This window comes from Triturus cristatus, chromosome 3_2 (assembly GCF_964204655.1).
Source record: "Triturus cristatus chromosome 3_2, aTriCri1.1, whole genome shotgun sequence".
In the NCBI taxonomy this organism is placed as follows: domain Eukaryota; kingdom Metazoa; phylum Chordata; class Amphibia; order Caudata; family Salamandridae; genus Triturus; species Triturus cristatus.
The window spans coordinates 897,019,245-897,037,997 of record NC_140584.1 but is presented as its reverse complement, the minus strand read 5'-3'; the positions used below and the strand labels follow the sequence as shown (position 1 = coordinate 897,037,997).

General features: G+C 46.5%; 1 protein-coding gene across 1 annotated transcript in view; it reads right to left on the bottom strand.

Moving 5' to 3' along the window:
• SPATA22 (spermatogenesis associated 22) overlaps window positions 1-18,753 on the bottom strand; it is a 1,280,753-nt gene that overhangs the window by 385,439 nt on the left and 876,561 nt on the right. Inside the window, exon 5 of the mRNA XM_085646915.1 lies at window positions 4,021-4,363. Within this exon, the coding sequence (XP_085503041.1) occupies window positions 4,021-4,363 (343 nt within the window). The remainder of the gene's footprint in view (window positions 1-4,020; window positions 4,364-18,753) is intronic.

Below are 18,753 nucleotides of genomic sequence, written 5' to 3'. Positions count from 1 at the left end.
CTGGAGCCTGAAACAGTGGCCCAGGTACCTGCCAGGAAGAGGAAGGGCAAGGGGCGTGGGAAACCAGCCCCCACAATTCCCACGGTCCAGGAGGAGGCAGAACCTGAGGGGGATGCCCTGGAACCTACAGGGGAACAGATAACGAACTGGGAGACCTGCCTGAGCTGACCCATTGGCAGCAAGAAGGAGGTCCCTCCAGGGAGGAGTTCTGCAAGGCGCAGAGAGAATGCCCTTCTCTCATTGGTATGCGGAAACAGGCCGCAGACCAGGCAGCAGGTGGCGAGTCCAAGAATCATCTCATTTACTGAGAGGATGGGTTACTCTATAGTGAGCCTAAGGTCGCTGAGCCCGTGCAGCCCATGTGCTGGTGGTACCCGAGCACTTCAGGACCTTCCTACTGGATCTGGCTCATGACGTGCCTCTTACAGGACATTTGAGGCATGACAAGACCTACCAAAGGCTTGTCACCCACTTTTACTGGCCCCAAATGAAGACGCACGTCAGTACACATTGTAGGACTTGCCAGACTTGCCAGGCAAGTGGCAAGAGTGGAGGGAAGTGTAAGGCTCCCCTCCAACCCTTTCCCGTGGTGAGCACCCCTTTTGAGTGGGTCATCATCGACACTGTGGGGCCTCTGGAACCCAAGACAGCCTTAGGCAACAAGTTTATCTTTGGTCTTGGTGGACCATGCCACCAGGTACCCGGAAGCTGTCCCTCTCTGGACAATCATAGCCCCTGTGGTGGGCCGTGCATTGATGGGGATCTTTTCCCGTGTGGGGTTCCCCAGATAGGTTGTCTCCGACCGGGGTACCAACTTCATCTCGAAGTACATGAAGTTTTTGTGGGAGGAGTGTGGGGTAACTTACAAGTTTATGACTCCTTACCATCCTCAAGGGAATGGGTTGGTTGAGAGAATCAACTGAACCCTGAAAGGCATGGTAATGGGCCTTGCAGAGCCCATGAGACGGAAGTGGAACGTCTTCTTACCATGCCTGTTGTTTGCCTACAGGGAGGTGCCTCAGAAGTCCTTAGGGTTCAGTCCCTTTGACCTCCTTTATGGTCACCCTGTCAGAGGACCTCTCAGTCTGGTGAACGAGGGTTGGGAGAAATCCCCTGGAAAAGACCGCCAGGATGTGTTCAGCTATGTGCTGGCCTTCCTCAACCAGACAACGCTTCAGGAAACTCGCTCAGGCGGACCTAGATGCTAGCCAGGAAGAAATGAAAAGAATGCCACTCTGGTCGAATTTCAACCTGGGCAGAAGGTGTGGGTGATGGCGCCAGTGGTGCCTTGCGCACTCCAAGACAAGTGGTGGAGCGCAAGAGCAATGTATCTGGTTGACTTGCAGTCTCCCAGGAACACCTTGAGGGTCCTACATGTGAACCGCCTCAAACCCCACTTTGAGAGGTCTGATGTGACGATGCTCCTTGCTACATATGATGGTGATGGAAGAGGAAAGTGACCCTCTACCTGACCTCCTGTCAGCAAAGGAGCAGGATGGGTCATTTGATGGAGTAAACCTCTCACCCACACTGACCCCAGAACAGCAGAGGGACGGTCGCCATGTGTTGGGTCAGTTCGCCTCCCTGTTCTCCCTGACACCAGGAGTCACCAATTGGTGCATCCATGATGTGGATACTGGGGACAGCCGACCTGTGAAACAGAAATTTTACAGGGTAGCTGACAAGGTCAGGGCCAGCATCAAGGAAGAAGTTTCCAAGATGTTGGCGCTAGGGGTACTTGAGCCCTCAAGTAGCCGGTGGGCTAGCCCAGTGGTCTTAGTACCAAAAGCTGCTGCTCCCGGTGCCACTCCAGAACACAGGTTTTGTGTGGACTACCGTGGGCTAAATGCGGTCACTAAAACTGACGCATACCCTATCCCCAGAGCTGATGAGCTTGTGGATCGGTTGGGCGCTGCCCAGTACCTCAGTACGTTTGATTTAACATCTGGGTACTGGCAGATTGCCTTAACTGAGGGGGCCAAAGAGAGGTCAGCATTTTCAACGCCAGAGGGGCACTTACAGTTCCGTGTCATGCCCTTTGGGTTGAAGAACGCCCCTGCCACCTTCAAGACACTGGTCAACCGGGTACTGTCCAGGCTGGAGGAATTCAGCGCCGCATACCTGGATGACATTGCTTTGTTCAGCTCCAGTAGGGAAGAACATTTGCAACACCTCTGTGAAGTGTTGAAGGCTCTGCAATCGAGGCCAGTAAGTGCCAGATTAGGGCAGGGATCTGTGTTGTACTTGGGATACCAGGTAGGGAGAGGCCAGGTGGAGCCCCTCCAAGCGAAGATTGATACCATTCTGGCTTGGGAGCCCACCAAGACCCAGACAGAGATGAGAGCCTTTTCAGGACTCACCGGGTATTATCGCGGATTTGTCAAGGGATATTGCACCATTGTTGCCCCCTTGACAGACCTGACTTCAAGGAAGCAGCCCAGGAAGGTGATCTGGACCAATGCCTGCCAGACGGCGCTTGATGCCCTGAAAGCTGCCATGTGCACGGCACCCATGCTCAAGGCGCCTAATTTCTCCAAAGAGTTTGTGGTGCAGACAGATGGTTCAGAGCATGGAGTGGGAGCAGTACTCTCACAATTGAACAACAAGGGCTTAGACCAACCTGTAGCTTTCATTAGTAGGAGGTTACTTCCCAGGGAACAGAGGTGGATTGCAATTGAAAGGGAAGCTTTTGCTGTGGTCTGGGCACTGAAGAAGCTAAGGCTCTACTTGTTTGGGACTCACTTCCGGGTTCAGACAGACCACAGGCCCCACAGATGGTTAATGCAGATGAGGGGTGAGAACCCAAAACTGCTGAGGTGGTCCATCTTCCTATAGGGAATGGAATCTACGGTGGAACACCGCCCTGATACAGAACACGCCAATGCTGATGGTCTGTCCAGATTTTTCCGCCTTAGTGATGAGAAGTCCCAAGAGGGTGGGTAGTTCTCCCCACTTTTTAGCTGGAGGGCACACGTGTTAGACCTGGCATCCTTGGCGTTGTGTCCCCTGACTTTTTGCTCCTACCTCCTGTATTTTTGACACTGTACTGGAATTCATTTTTGCTGGTTTAGATGCTTTGGGCACTTTGCCACTGCTGATGAGTGCCAAAGTGCAAGTGCTCCCTGGTTAAATTATTATTGTGATTGGCTATCCATGATTGCATATTTGTTTTACCAGTAGGTCCCTAGTAAAGTGCATTGAGTGTGCCAGGGTTGGTGATTCAAATGCTACTAGTGGGCCTGCAGCTCTGATTGTGCCATCCACATGAGTAGCACTAAAATGGTGTCTCAGGCCTGCCACTGCAGTGCCTGTGCGCACACCAAGGATGCCAGGTCTAACAACTGCTATTGGGCTCATGGGATGACAAAAAGAGTTTTGTGTCTGGATAATGTTTTCATAGATGTTGTACTAATTACTGATTATAATATTTATGAAAATCTCGTGATGGAGAAATGTGCCTTCCAACTACAAATACACACACTTGTTGATTTTCTCAAGAAGAGCAGTGTCTCTAGTAAATGCTATAACCAGTACCCATTTAGGCAACTGCAAATGATTTTGTGACAGTAATGGGAATTATTAAAAGACAATATTGAGTCATGAGCACAGCTCAACTGCTCCACTGTGACTCATGACGAGCTGAGCTCGTCATGAGCACTCAACAAGTTAAGTAGTTCATTCCAAATGTACAACGCAGGTAGAATGCTGACCGTGTTGCTTCGGCTCTTTTCCGTTTAGTTCCTATGGACATAAATTAAGCCAACGGATATCGGACGCACACAATCATAAAAACATTGCCATTAACTTTGCCTCGAAGTGATAATGAAACATTCTAAATGGCTTCACCTCTGGTATTAGTCCTTTCTAAGGTAAGTTATTCACATTTCAAATATTTTTATTGATTGCAGTAACTCAAGTGTAATATTCACATGCTAGTGGATCTTGGATCGTAGCTGAACATGGCATAGAGACAGCTTAACAAACCCTTCATATTTGGCATATAAGAAGCTAACTCTTTACCTGACTATTAACTCCTTCCTGAAGCACGCATATATTGTCATTAACTTTGGGTTGCTGATTGTGTTTAAACGTGTATGATGACTTCTGATTCTGTGGTTTGCTGGTTGCGCTACTGGAATTATTGGGCCAGCCAGTTAACAATCCTTTTTGTTCTGTCATCTTTTGCGTTTGAGTTGGCATTTTATATTGTTGAGGTACTCTTTGTTGATGGGCCATTCCTAAAGTACTCATGTGACCTTGAAGCATTTCACTATCAGAAACGAAATCTGATCTTCTTTTTATAGATAAGCATTCATTTCGATTCCAAGCTTCCTGATCATTAGGCTGTTTTTCTTCTTTGGACCTGCAAATGATTTAACATTTCTATTAAAATATGTTTCCCCAAAAATGCAGTATAAATATTCCTCAAAGTAGTTATTCCTTTACTGTTATCCCACTCATCTTCAATTCTGGAAATGTAATGTCCATCTATTGCGCAGTGACTAGCAGGAACACAGTACTTTAAGAACGAAGAAACCTGACAGTTGCGAGATTAAAGTTAGGCTAGGTCTCCACCAACAGCTCATATAGGGCCAGATGTACTAACGTTTTTTTGCGGGCAAAAATGGGTTTTAGACCCGTTTGCAACCGCTAAAAACGTGTGGCCCATGCACTAATCCTCTTAAGGAAAACGGGCGGCATTTTAAAAAAAAACAACGAAAAAAACTGCTTTATTTAAAAGCAGTCCCAGAAATGGTAAACTGCTGACCCCAGCAGGCCACCATCCCTGGGAGTGCCAGCCAATTCCAATGAGGTCGCAAATTGAGACAGCCTCTTTAATATGGATAAGGCATGCAATTTGCGACCCCACTGAGAATCGCAAACAGTGTCTCAGACACTGTTGTGCATCCCAATTTGAGAGTCGCAAATTGGTGGATCGTACATCTGTCCCATAGTTCCTCTGCTTCAGAGTGGAAGTAAATTATTGCATGTAAATTGACAAGGATAAAAATGCAGGACTAATTACACTGTGTGAGAAAAATCAAATGTTAAATCACGATTAATTCTGACTGTAGAGCTATATTTATAGACCCCATTGACCTGACCTAATGTTGTCATTTGGTCCAGAAAGTATGCATTTTGTGATTTGGTGTATATCAGTTCAGTAGTTTTTGAGAAATCAAGCCTCAAAACAATGGTATACTTCACGCTGCGGAAGGTCTGCGGAGCCAACAGAGCTCAAGACGAGATCCAATTGGATGTTACTGGATAAACAACGATGTGCCGGCAACCATCTTAGGACTGTGGCGGCAACCATCCTATGACTTTGGACCAAGCACTAAATCCAAGAAAAAGTATTAAAAAAATATATAAGGGGACAGATGAGGGATGTGGCTAAAAACAAATTTATTTTTAAATAATTTTGCTGGTGTTGGAACCGTGAATCCAAGCTATACCTAAATCATCCAATGCATCAATCACTGATTGATTGATTACAAGCTATAGCTGGCTTATGAGCAAAAACCGTCCCAGGGTTGCTTGTATTCCAGGTCAGGGAGGACCTGGCCTGGCAGTTTGGTCTGGAGTGTTCCCATTTGAGCAGGGTTGTTGGAAAGTGCTTTATTAGTAAAAATAAGTAGGGAATTACCACTAGTTATAAGGCTACAATCACAATAAAAGGTTCAGTCAAGGTCTCAATAAATTATTCCCTTGCTCGTGCCTTGGTAGCTGGCAACGAGCAGGCAGGCTTAACTTTGGAGACAGGTGTATAAATCATTTAAAAACACCAATACATTAAAAAAAGTAAGACACAATTCAAAATAAAAATCCAGTACCAAGTAATGAAAATAGCAAATATTGTATTGTTAAAAAGACACCAATACATTAAATAAGTAAGATACAAAACACATAAAAATCCAATACCAGGGGAGGCATGGCCAGGATGGCCACGGGTGGTAGCAGACTCTCAGAGCTCCGCTTCCAGCCGTGTTACTTGCCGCGTTAACTGAGCCATCCGAACTTCTTTTTGCTGTGCGAAACACTTGAGAGCCCACCAGAACTACCTGGTACAATTTACAACAACCGATGCCCAGCAAGTTCGGAGATACGAATGTCACAGCTCCTCGGGGCCTCAGTGAGCGGCTGCACAAGATGGCCCCTGCTTGGAAGCGATTTAGACGGTGCAGCAATATGCAAAGGCAGAGCGACCTGAGCACTACCACTGCAGTACCCTGGAAAGAGACGGGGAGAGACGTGACCCGCCAATAGGTACTGAGGTGCTGAAAAGAAGACCCCCAGGTGTGATGGCAGAAGAGACAGCCTGCCTGGTGCTGAGGCAAGGTGAGGGGGAGGTGGAGGTGGAACCGGGGCGCGGCCTGCCGCAGCTTGAGGGAGAGAGCCCCTACACACTAGAGACAGAAGCTTCACCCGTGGGGTGTTTGAACACAGGAGGATTAGCGCATACATGGCTATGCTGTTTTTGAGTGGGGTAGCGCGGAGAGTGGAAGTGCTGGATTGGAGCCCGTAGCAGCCACAGGCCCATTTAGGTACAGAGACGCACTAAACAGAGAGTCCATTGGAGGCCTGTTAACTCGAAGGGGGGGGGGGGGGTTGCAGGCTCCTGGCTTTCTTCTGAGAGCCCTGGCTGGAATGCCTGTATTCCCCCCTTCGCCCAGGGACGCCATAGGGGAATTACTGACAAACATCTCTGAGACGAGGCCCTTTACAGTACCTCGCCTTCACCACAGTGAGTCACATCAATTAACTGCCTGGAGGTGTGTTGGCAGCTACATTGAGGGACTGGGCCCCTGGCTGTGCTGAAGGCTCTGCAGCTGCGCTGCTGTCCACGCCACCCTAAAGTGTCACGATACCCTGCGAGGCAGAATGTTGCTTGATCTACTTTACCAGGAGCTATCTCAGAGGCCACAGCCAAGCTCTCTGCCCACACGAAACAGACACTTGGCAAAACATCATTATTCAAGTGGTTGGGTCACGAATAACAATGACTACCCCACATTATAATAAAAAAGATGGCTTCATTAAAGATCTGCTCACCAAGCCTGCAAGCAAGAAAACGTCGTATTACAGAGAGGCAATCCCAGAGGCGCCATCTCAAGCAGAATATATAGAGGAACAGGGAGCAGACAAAGCCCCAGCCGCCAGGGCTTTCTTTGGCACTCTAAGGGTGGACATTGGAAATCCTTAAACAAGAGATAGTGGAAGATGTAAAAGGCCTCAGGAGGGGAATGGGTAAATTAGAGCACAAGTGATTCCCGTGACAAGGAGCAGGATGCCCACCGCTGTGAATTGCTGGACTTTCAAGATAATAATACTGTACTGCATTGCCAAGTGGAGGACCTCGAAAACAGATCCAGGTGAGGTAATATACAAATTAAGGGAGTCCCGCTTCAAGACCTCCATGACTATATTTGTAGACTCTCTCACCATGTTGACCCGATTTTGCACCACAAGAAATACTACTGGACCGCACACATAGAGCAGGCGAATTTGCTAGCTGACCGGGCATGCCTTAAGATATTCTTACTTGCCTCCATTATTATTAACAGAAAGAAGCTATTGTGATGGCTGTGATGGATTGTAGTGCAATAGACTTTGAGTGCAATAAGATCTGGCTTTAACAAGACCTATCTCCTATTACATTGCAGAGGCGTCATCAACTGAAACTACTCAGAGGACTACTACAAAAGAAAGGGATCCGCAATCACTGGGGACATCCCTTTTGCCTCACCTACGTCTGGGACAATGAAACGTGCACTATACGCACCATAGAGGAAGCAAGAGAATTGGTTAACATTGATGCAAACTCCTCTAGTGATAAATCCTGATCCTGCTTGACATGGCCTCTCTCCTGCAACACAAACACAAAGAGATGATGGACGGAGCGCTGAAACTCTTCAGACACTCACCCCCCGTCACAGTTCTGGGTTGAATCCAACATAGGTCTTTAGCTCACTTCGCCACCCCAGTTCAGACCCAGTCGTATGCAAATCAGTCTTGACCCTGTGCCTCATGGGAACAGTCCAGCCCGAACAGCCAAGCCAGGATTTCCCTGGAATGGAAACAAGCATCCTGTGACCAGTTTCGGGGTAACATCCCCTCATCAGCAAGGCTACCTTGAATCCAGTGGCAAAGTGATCAAGGGACCCATATCTGGGCACACCCTGCCAACTTAGGGCGAACAAAGCAAACACGAAGAGATGATGGAGCTGGAACTTTTCAGACACTCACCCCCAGTCACAGATCTGAGTTGAATCCATCATCGTTCTTTAGCTCACTTCGCCACTCTAGTTCAGACCCAGCCATATGCAAATCGGTCTTGACCCTCTGCCTCATGGGAACAATCCAGCCTGAACTGCCAAACCTCTCTCCCCACAATGCAATCGAAACACTTCTTAAGACCAAAACAGAGAAAGACAAATCAACCGATTTATAAAGTTGAAAGGGAAGAGAGGATTTTCTGCGTCAACTTCAAGGATATGAGACAAATGGAGAATATGCTGCCATCTGATAATCGCCTCATCGGGAACTTGTAGCTAACAATTCCCTCTCGGGAGTGACAGGGAAGATGGTCTCCTGTGTTATGAAGCATCTGCTCTGTTCCCCATTTCTGCCATTTGGAGAGGCGGTGTCTGGGCGGCGGAGCTCACCGCCATGGTGAAGTGATGGACAATCTACCCAAGCGATGGTACAACAGACCCTATCTCATATATACCAGGCAAACTAGAGAGGGGTTTGTTGATGTGTTTTTGCTTGATGTTCTTTGTTTTCTCTCTTCTCTTTCTAACCTCTCCTTTACCCTTTCATTATACAACTCACAGATGCAATTAGTTATACTTACATCTCAAGCAATGATTCCCCACAGTAGTAATGTAGACAAATGTCACAGGCCTTCTGCACCACACTTCTCTTCAAATACGACTAAAGGTTAAAATACTCAGTTATAATGTGAGGGGCCTCAACGCACCAGCAAATCGCACAGCGCTCCTAACTAGGTTGTGAGAGTCCAAGTGCGACATCTGTTTGCTTCAGGAAACCCACCTACTTAAGGCAGACTGGCGGCTCATGCAATCACATTGGTCTGATCACCAGCATTTTTAATACTTAAACAAACGGGCCCCCATCAAACTCCGAAACAACTTAGTTACAGCTTAAAGCTTTGGCTATGGACAGGGCAGAAAATGGCCATTTACGACCCAAAAAGAAATATTACACAGGGGTAACAAAACAGGTTGTGTATTAGCTCACCACCTCCACACACAAGCAACTAGACAAAGAGGGACCACAGGGCACTAGATTAAACCAGAATGAACAAATTTCAAAGGAATTTCAGCACTTCTACACTGACCTCTACTCAGCTGAAGATTTAATGAAGAAGATGGTACTTCATATTTAGATCAAGCAACCATGTAACATCTAGTCCCACAGCATGTCCTACACCTACAGCGAGATATACTCAGAGATGAAGTACTAGCGGTGATATCACATCTCCAATCAGGCAAAGCCCCTGGGCAGGATGGCTACCCTCCTGACCTTCACAAACTCATCGTCCTCTCCTTGGCCCCCATCCTCAAGCACCTTTATAATTCACTTAGCGATACAGGCACACTGACGGATACTATGAAAGCAGCCATCATTACAGTCATACCCAAACCGGGCAAGGACCAAACGTTCTACTCTTCATATCGCCCTATCTCGCTGCTAAATATTGATCCTAAAGTTTTCACCCCTATTTTAGTGACTTGCTTAGGTCCCCATATGCAAGCTCTATTGACCCTTGATCAAGCTGGTTTTATACCCGAACGGAGCTGTAGTGATAACATCAAAGTTATATGTAATCTTGTGGTTAAAGCTCAGCGCTCGCGTATACCTGCGCTCCTTTTTATTACTGACACGGAAAAGGCATTTGACCAGGTTAACTGGCCTTATCTACAAAAAATACTTCAGAGAAAAGGCTTGGGGCAATGTTTTTAGAGATGGATATGGTGTAGCTAATCAGCACTCCAGTCAACAGAACGAGATACTGGTCTTATATCCCAGTTCTTTGACATCGCCTGTGGTACAAGACAGGGCGGCCCCTTGTCACCCCTCCTTTTCGCTCTTTATATGGAGCCATCTGCGGAACGGGTGAGGGGGAACCCCATGATATCAGGCATCACGATGGGAGGGAGAGACCACAAATTAGCTTTGTATGCAGATGACGTTATGGTGGCATTGACAAATCCTCGCCACTCTCTACCGGAAATTACACATGAACTAGGCTTTTGGGAGGACATCTGGGTTCAAAATCTATTCCCAAAAGTGCAGCTACTCAACCTTACAGTTTTTTGAGTAGATCAAGTTACCTGTAGACAACTTTTCCCTACCCATGGGCTACACAGGGAGTGGTGTATCTAGGCCTTCATATTCATCCCATGATACGACAGACTTCAGACAATTATGTCATCCTCCTTGCAAATGCACGATCAGAGTTACAGACATGGAGGACATATACTGTATCCTGGCTGGGGCGACTAGAGGCGATTATAATGACCCTAGTTCCTAAGATTCTGTACATTATGCAAACCCTACCCTTGTTACCCCCTCCATACATCCTAAGCAAGCTACAAAACCTTATAGAGAATTATATATGGGCAGGTAAAAAAAAGCTTGTATAGCCAAACAACAGACATGTCTGTCCCTCGCGGATGGAGGCCTGGGATCCCCTATCTCGTATATAATTGTCAGGTGGCGCAACTCCGCTGCCTAGTGGAGTAGATATGACCCACCACAGAAAAGCACTGGTGCTTTACAGAACAAGCGATTGCCGGGATTCATATTTGGCAGGTGCCCTGGCTCCCTAAACCTCACCAACCACCTAGGATATATATCTCTCCAATACTTTGGGCCACTATGGGGACTTGTGGTAAAGTGCAACTATCGAAGAAACTGTTACCGGGACACTGAATATTTATTGTGACAACAGGCTAACTTTAAGAGGATAAGTGACCTCTTTGACCAGACGGGGAAAATGGATTTCCACAAGATCCAACATGGTCTCTGGTCAGGAACACTGAATATTTATTGTGGCAACAGGTTAACTGTAAGAGGATAAGTGACCTCTTTGGTCAGACGGGTATAATGGATTTCCACAAGATCCAACATGGTCATGGCTCACTCCCATCGGCACACTGGCAATATACGACAATTAGGCATTGGGTCACACAACCGTCAATAAGCTCACACGCTAGCAGGCCTCTCCTACCAATTGAAAAAATTTTTGATTGTTAACCGACACTCAGATAAACACCTACCATCTGACATATATACTTTCCTTAATGCATCGCAAACATATCAAATCATCAGCACTGATAATATGGGAAAAAGAATGTGAATGTCCTTCACCCATAAGGAATGGTTGGATATTCAGAAACGGGCTAATCGTTCGCTACCCAGTGCTACCGGTAAATAGACACTTCTTAAATTGGTACACTATTGGTATAATACCGTGAGCATACAGCACAATGGAAGCAGGGGGAAGACCCAACATGTTGGAGAGGATGTGGTGATGTTGGAACTTTAACACACATTTTGTGGCACTACCCTCAAGTACACGACTGTTGGTGAGGAATTGTAGATGCCATGGACTAAGTGTATGCTACTACACTTCCCAGATTTCTTAAATATGTCCTCCTTGGCCTTTCCAACGTCCTGACTTATCCTCTGAACTCTGTGAGGGGCCAGGGAATCACTTTACCTATATGTGCTGCCAAGCAAGCCCTCCTTGCCCGCAGGGCCACAAACAAAATGCCAAATTACATCGATTGGCTCCATAAAATATGGGTCTTTTTGGGAAAGGAGAAACTCATGACGGTTTCCAAGAATCAGTAACCCCAATTTGATAAAATCTTGGTTCATTGCATACAATACCATACAGAAGAATTTAGAGAATTCATATGTCCGGCCTACTTAAGTATACTGCGCCTCCTACCAATGGAACACCCAACTGATTGATTGATCTAGCAACCATGGCACTCAACCCCACATAGCATCAAGTATGATTATACATATCGATGAGTAAACACGGCCTTAATAATCACATGTATTATACTGCCTTCCCATGTACACTGGGTCCCTTATTTCTCCTCTCACTTTTCGTCCTTTTCTTTCCCTACTTGTCTTGGTCCTCACTGGCTGATGGATGTAGGTGAGATATTCTTTTTTTTTCAAATTCTCTTTTTATTAAACAGTTGTGATGGTACAGTGATAGATCACGAAGCCACACAGTGATAACAGATTAAGAAAAGGCACGTGAATACGTTCACAAATCAAGTCGTTACACAATACATCATTAGACAATAGGAAGGTCAATATCCAAATCATTTTTCCGCAATTCAACCGAAGGAGAGATACATATGTCACATCGGAAACTGTTCCATTTCACCCACTTGTGATCCCATTTCGAGGGACAACCTCTATGTTTAAACACATCTGTTATAATAAGCACTCCTCTGAGGCAGGTAAGTTCAAGCGTCTTTATTCTGTCATCCACTCTCCGCAACTGACAGCCTGTCGAACATTCCATGGTGAACTCTGGAGGAACGTTCCAAGAGGGAGGAGGGGGCGGGGGAGAGAGAGGAAGCTACCACTAGGGAAAGAAAAGAGAAGAACACCACAGAGGAAAGTACCAGGGGAAAAAGAGAGAGATTACAACACATCTCCCTACGGAGGGAAAGGGAAAACAAGGGGAAAAGCTGAAAGGGAAAGGAAGAGGTGAGAGGGTACAAGGAACCTGTGAGGTAACAAAGCTTAAACGTATCAGTAACATGGAAGGCAGGGAGCTCCCAGCAGTTATAGGAAGAAGAAAAACGCCCGGTTATATATTAAGAAACAATTAACTTGAAGGACAAATCAGGGGGGTATAAAATTGGCAAGCGGATCTCTTCCCCTGATGGAAGCAAAAGGGGTAACTCCCGTTCTCAAGTCAGAAGAGGTGTGATATGCCCAAATGCTTTCTCTTAACATCTTATCTACATCCATATTGTTGGTACAAGCTATATGAGTGAGATTTTTGATCCAAAGCATTGACATCCGAATGGGGTCATTGTCTCCTTGGCCATATTCAGTAGATTCCTCATGCTTGATGCCAAGCTCACAAAGGAATGTCTTCATTTCCATAGATGAGAATTTGATATCATTGTTGGTGACTATGCAAGCTGGCACACCTTCGCAAGAGAATGAGTCTCTTAAGAAGTCGATAAGGACTTTTGTCGATACCCGTGAGACACACTTGTATTTAATCCAGTGAGATGTGAAATCCATGAGAACGATCAAAAATCTCTTTAGGACTCCTGATTGTCCCAGCATGAACCAACTCTGGCACCCCCCCTTCTACAGGGGTTTTGGCACTTTGTTTAGAAATGATATACACACCCGTGGGAGGTACGTCGCAGGCAATGCTATTTACTCTTTGGCCTATTCTAGTGAACAACTCAGAACACTTGTATACATCCCTGCTGGTTTCATTCACCTCCTCAGCTATGAGAACTTGATCTTTACTGTTCGGGTCGAGTACAATCCCCAGCTCTCTTTGATGATGCTAACCCAACAGATTTGACCCTTTGCTTACCATGTATACTTTGCCCCATGTGGATCTTCCTTTGAATTTAATACACACACTCATCATCCCTACTAAAGGAATGTTCTCATTGGCATACCCTACTGCTGAAATGTCAGGTTCCAGCATTTTGAGACAGGAGGTATCAAAAATTTCATTTATGACATCAATATTGAATAAGGTAACCGGGGCACACGAATCGGCCAACACATCTATGGGCTTATTATTCACAAAGATGGTACATTTAGGATGTTCCATAGGCCTGTGGTCACTGAATTGCTCTTGAGAACTTGAGGAAGCTTGACAGTACCTAGCTTTTACTTGGAAAACATACTTGGGGGCCAAGTCCCCTTCACTGTGTACTAATTTCACTCGATAGTTTTCACTGTTGTTGCACACTCTACCCAGGTGCCCCTTCTTGTTACATTTTACACACGTGACATTTCGGGCAGTACAACGTACATCATTGGCAAGGTGATTGCTGCTGCCACATCTATAGCATTTCAACCTTCCCTTTTCACTGACAGAATGGTTATCTTTGACATCTCCGGGTCTAACTTTGAATACCTCATTATCAAAGGAATTGGCCTGGTTATCACTGCTATTGCGAACATTGGCAACAAGCTTATTGGGAGTCTTCATCTCTTTGATACACTTTGCAGTGTGTTCCACAGAGACTGCTATACTAACCGCTTCTTTTAAGGTGGGGTTTTTTGCCAGGACCTTTTCTTGAATACGACTATTGTTTGTGCACCTGACAAGTTGGTCCCTGATGAGTGAATCGGTAAGTTCACCAAAGTCACATAGTTGTGTCAGGCCTCTAAGTGCTGCTATATAATTGATGACCGATTCCTGTTTACCTTGGATGCGGGTAAAGAACTTATGTCGCTCCAAAACTATGTTTACTCTGTCACCAAAATGTGTCTCTAACTTTAACAGTGTGACTTTAAAGTCATCCGTATCATCCTCATCCTCTTCTAGTTCTGGTTCAGGTAAAGTGTCATAAATCTTCCTACCTTGTATGCCTAGGTTATGCAACAATATGTGTTGTTTGCGAACTGGTGAATACCTTTCGCCGCCTATGGCAATGAGGTATGAGGCGAATAAATTTATCCATTCCTTCCAGTGAATTTCCGGCTCCCCGATTTCATTGAGGAACGGAGGAGGTTGGCTCATAGCTTGTCCAGCCATAGTGGGAGGAGTACGCTATCAGGCAAGCGGAACCGGAATATCCACTGGACGGAGGGAGCTACCAATACTAGTTATGTCAGGGGTGGAAGAGCAGGGAACTTACACAGGGACTGGGAGAGGGAAAATTGTATAGCTACCCTCAATGCGTAACAAATACAAATAAGTAAAGTACAATCTGAGCGATATACAGTATGGACTGTAGAGGTTACACTACCATACTCTAATTACACTCTAAAATGAAGCATGCAGGAAGACTTATCTTGAAGGCAGTACTCAGTAATACTTTGTACATACTCTCGAAAATGAAAGCTTTGCTATTTAAGCAGTACCCTGTAAGCATGATATGCCCTCAGAGACACATCACATACATGGCAGTATTACCACTTTTGGACACTCTAAATGAAAGAAGCATGCAAGAAAATTTAGCTTGAGAAGCAGCGCGATAAGGATATGCACAACCTCAGGGAGATAATTATATAACTAGAGTAATGAGAGGATAAGAACTGAAATGGGAACTCAGCGAGCCAGGGAGGGGTGGAGGTTATACATTAAAATTTAAGATGACCAATAGAGCAATGATGTAGGTGTGCGTGTCACCGTGTAGTGGTGCACACACACAGTGCTTAGACCGAGGTGGACAATGTATGTAGGGCAAAGTTGTACCGTACTTGGAGTCCTCCACTAGCTGTGACGGATCACGCCCTAGGGGAAACGAGGCTGTGAGGAGAGGTACTCTTAAGTGTCTCAGCCGTGGATAATGAACCTTAGGTATGCAGAGCAAGGTGTGTGTATCACCGCAGAGGACACACAATGAAGTACCGGAATATGGCTACGAATGGTGATTGTCACTTTATACTGCTGTAGAAAGAGGTCTTACTTGGTAGGAGGAAGCTTCATAAAATCATAGGTAAACTTGCCCGGAGCAGCTATCCCCTGGGTTAGACGGTCTCAAGTACAGGCAGACCTGAAATGGAAGAAATGCCGGATGACATGGCCGGTCCCATAGCTGCTGGCGCACCGGGAAACTGATTTGCTGCACTCTGAAGGAAACTGACTTGCACTTCTGAAAGGGAAAGTGTCTCCGCACAGCGCCTGCCCAAGCTCCACTGCTGACAGGATTCACTTTGGAAGAGCTGCTGCTGCGCAGGACCAATGAGAGTGAACCAAGGAAAAGGTGTCACCACACGGCGCCCGCCTCAGCGCGTCCTCTGCTGAAGAAATCCACACTGGGAAAGCTCAAACTGCGCAGGCTCAAGGAACGCACACAGTCCACAGACACCACAGAGAAGGACCACCCATGTGAGCAGGACCACCACTACCTCCCGCAGACTTCTGAGGGAGAGCGTGACGGCAACGCACCTCACGGGGAAGAGGCCCACAATTTTCTGCTCGAGCTTCACCGAGGAACGGTCGCTGGGATATGCAGAGGGCCGTGACAGAAAACCTGCCAAAGCAAGCAGACACTGCACAAGGAAGAACCGACAGGTAACACACTGCAGTTTCCACTGGTGAAGGCCACTCACGACCTGTGGTGGTCCGATGACAGAAACACTCAGCAGCAGTTCATAATGGAGATGGAGACGGAGAAGAGGAGCACTAGGATCCACGATGGTCTTGAAATAAACTCAGGAGACTTCCGCGACCTTAGTCAAGGAGCTGGGAAAAGCCCCAACTCTGCGTCCTCACAGGCACTGAACCGAGGAATAATCCATCCGAAATGCAGAAAGGAGAGAGCACTGAAAGGGGAGATGACAGGAATGGTCCCCTTCGCCAAATCGTCGCCAGTGTTATAATAAGCACTACTCTGAGGCAGGTAAGTTCAAGCGTCTTTATTCTGTCATCCACTCTCCGCAACTGACAGCCTGTCGAACATTCCATGGTGAACTCTGGAGGAACGTTCCAAGAGGGAGGAGGGGGCGGGGGAGAGAGAGGAAGCTACCACTAGGGAAAGAAAAGAGAAGAACACCACAGAGGAAAGTACCAGGGGAAAAAGAGAGAGATTACAACAACAACATTCTCCGTTATCATAGCATTGTCCAAATCTTTAGCCCACTTTGAGTATTTAGGTAGCTCTCCGGTCCCCCACCCCTGAGCTATGTTTCCTTTAGAAAGCACAAACCCCAGGGACTCCCATGTACGCTCTGTTTGACTGAGGTCTGTGGCCTCCCACACATTCAATAGACACAACTGCAAGGAGTGAACAATGACCTTCCCACTCACCCTCGCCAATATAGAGACAATTTTCCCCCAATAGGCTGAAGCTTTGGGCACTCCCAGATTGTATGGAAGAAGGTACCATTGTCTGCACACCCACTAAGGCAGCTAGGACCTGAACGACTACCCATCCTGACAAGAACGTGTGCTGATAAATTCTGTGCAGAATTTTCAATTAGATGAGACGTAGGCGCATTGGGATGGCAAACTCCCGAGGGGAGGAAAGGGCTTCCTGCCAATCATCGTCCTCTAGGTATCCCAGGTCAGTTTCCCACAACTTTCGGAAACGCACCAATGCGTCGGTCTTGTTGTTTATTAGTTTGCAATAGGTAAGCGAGATCGCTTTATTTGTTAGGGGATCCGTCAGAAGCCTGTCCTCCAGCGGGGAGGCCGCGGGGAGGCCTCAGGTAGGGCCTCACCGCTAACTGTAACAATGGTGATTGCATGTCGGATTTGAAGATATCTAAATGTCTCGGACTCAGCCAACTGATATTCTTTTTGAAGGTCAGCAAAAGAGATCGTATCATTCTGTTTCCATAGGTCCCCTACTTAGGAGATGCCAATTAGATTCCACTTGTCAAAACCTGGGCATCTACTCAATATACCAAGCTGTTCAGATTCCCACAGGGGAGTGAGCAGTGTTGAATTCTTGTGCCAACCCAGTTTCTTTGTCGCACTGTGCCAAAGAGCCACTGTGTGTGCTGTGGGGCAGGTAGGATGTTGTCTTTTGGGGCTTGAATAGAGTGCCTGCCGGTATCCCCCCTTAGCCATTACCCATCTGTTCATGCAATATGCCGGTTCAGACAGTGGGGCGAATCTACTGCAAGATTAAAGTCACCCCCCATTACCAACAGACCAACTGGAAGATCTAACAGAAGTTTACCCAGATCAGACGGCGTGGATGCCTTAAGCGCTGGGGGGATATAGATTGAGAGGACATTATGGGGCTTCCCTTCTCAAGTCCCCGCTATTGCAGCATATCTGCCTAAGTCATCGGTCCAAGAACTGTGTATTATGAATGGGCACTGTTTACGGATGAGAATGCCCGTCCCCCTGGAGCCAGATATAAAGCCGGTGTGTACCACTAATTTATAGCCCCAGCGATCTACCGCCTTACAAGTATTGCCCATAAGGTGTGCCTCCTGTAGAAGGGCGATATCCGAGGCCTGTCTCTTAAGATATTGAAATACGACACCTCTCTTCAGTTTATTACCCAGACCATTAACATTCCATGTGAAAATGCGGAGGGCCTTATTCACGTTGTGATCAGTCATAATGTGTGTTTGAGATTTAGGTTGCTACCTGTCCATGCCCCAAATATATGTAGTAAAGTCTGGTACATCGAATCAGTGGGCCATTAGAGCACTTGAATGAATAATATGTATTGTATCACTGCCATCACAATAAAAAAACTATTAAAACAAACTAAACAAATCCCCCCACCCTGCTTCCCTGCACGACGGGCACAGAACCTCCCGCCACCTTAAACTTGCAGAGTGCCTTTCGCCCACTCTTGAACTTATAAGGAACATGATCCAACCCCACTCCCTGGGGCAACAATTTGTGTGAGTACATTTGCCCCAAGCATTGACCCCATAACATGAAATGGAAAAATATCAAATGGCATAAAGTAGAGAAAACAACAATACCACTCCACAGGAAGCAAGTACGGTCTCCGAACTGCAGGCAGCAACCCCAAGGTATGCAAAAGTCCTGACACAAAACATGTCCACAGT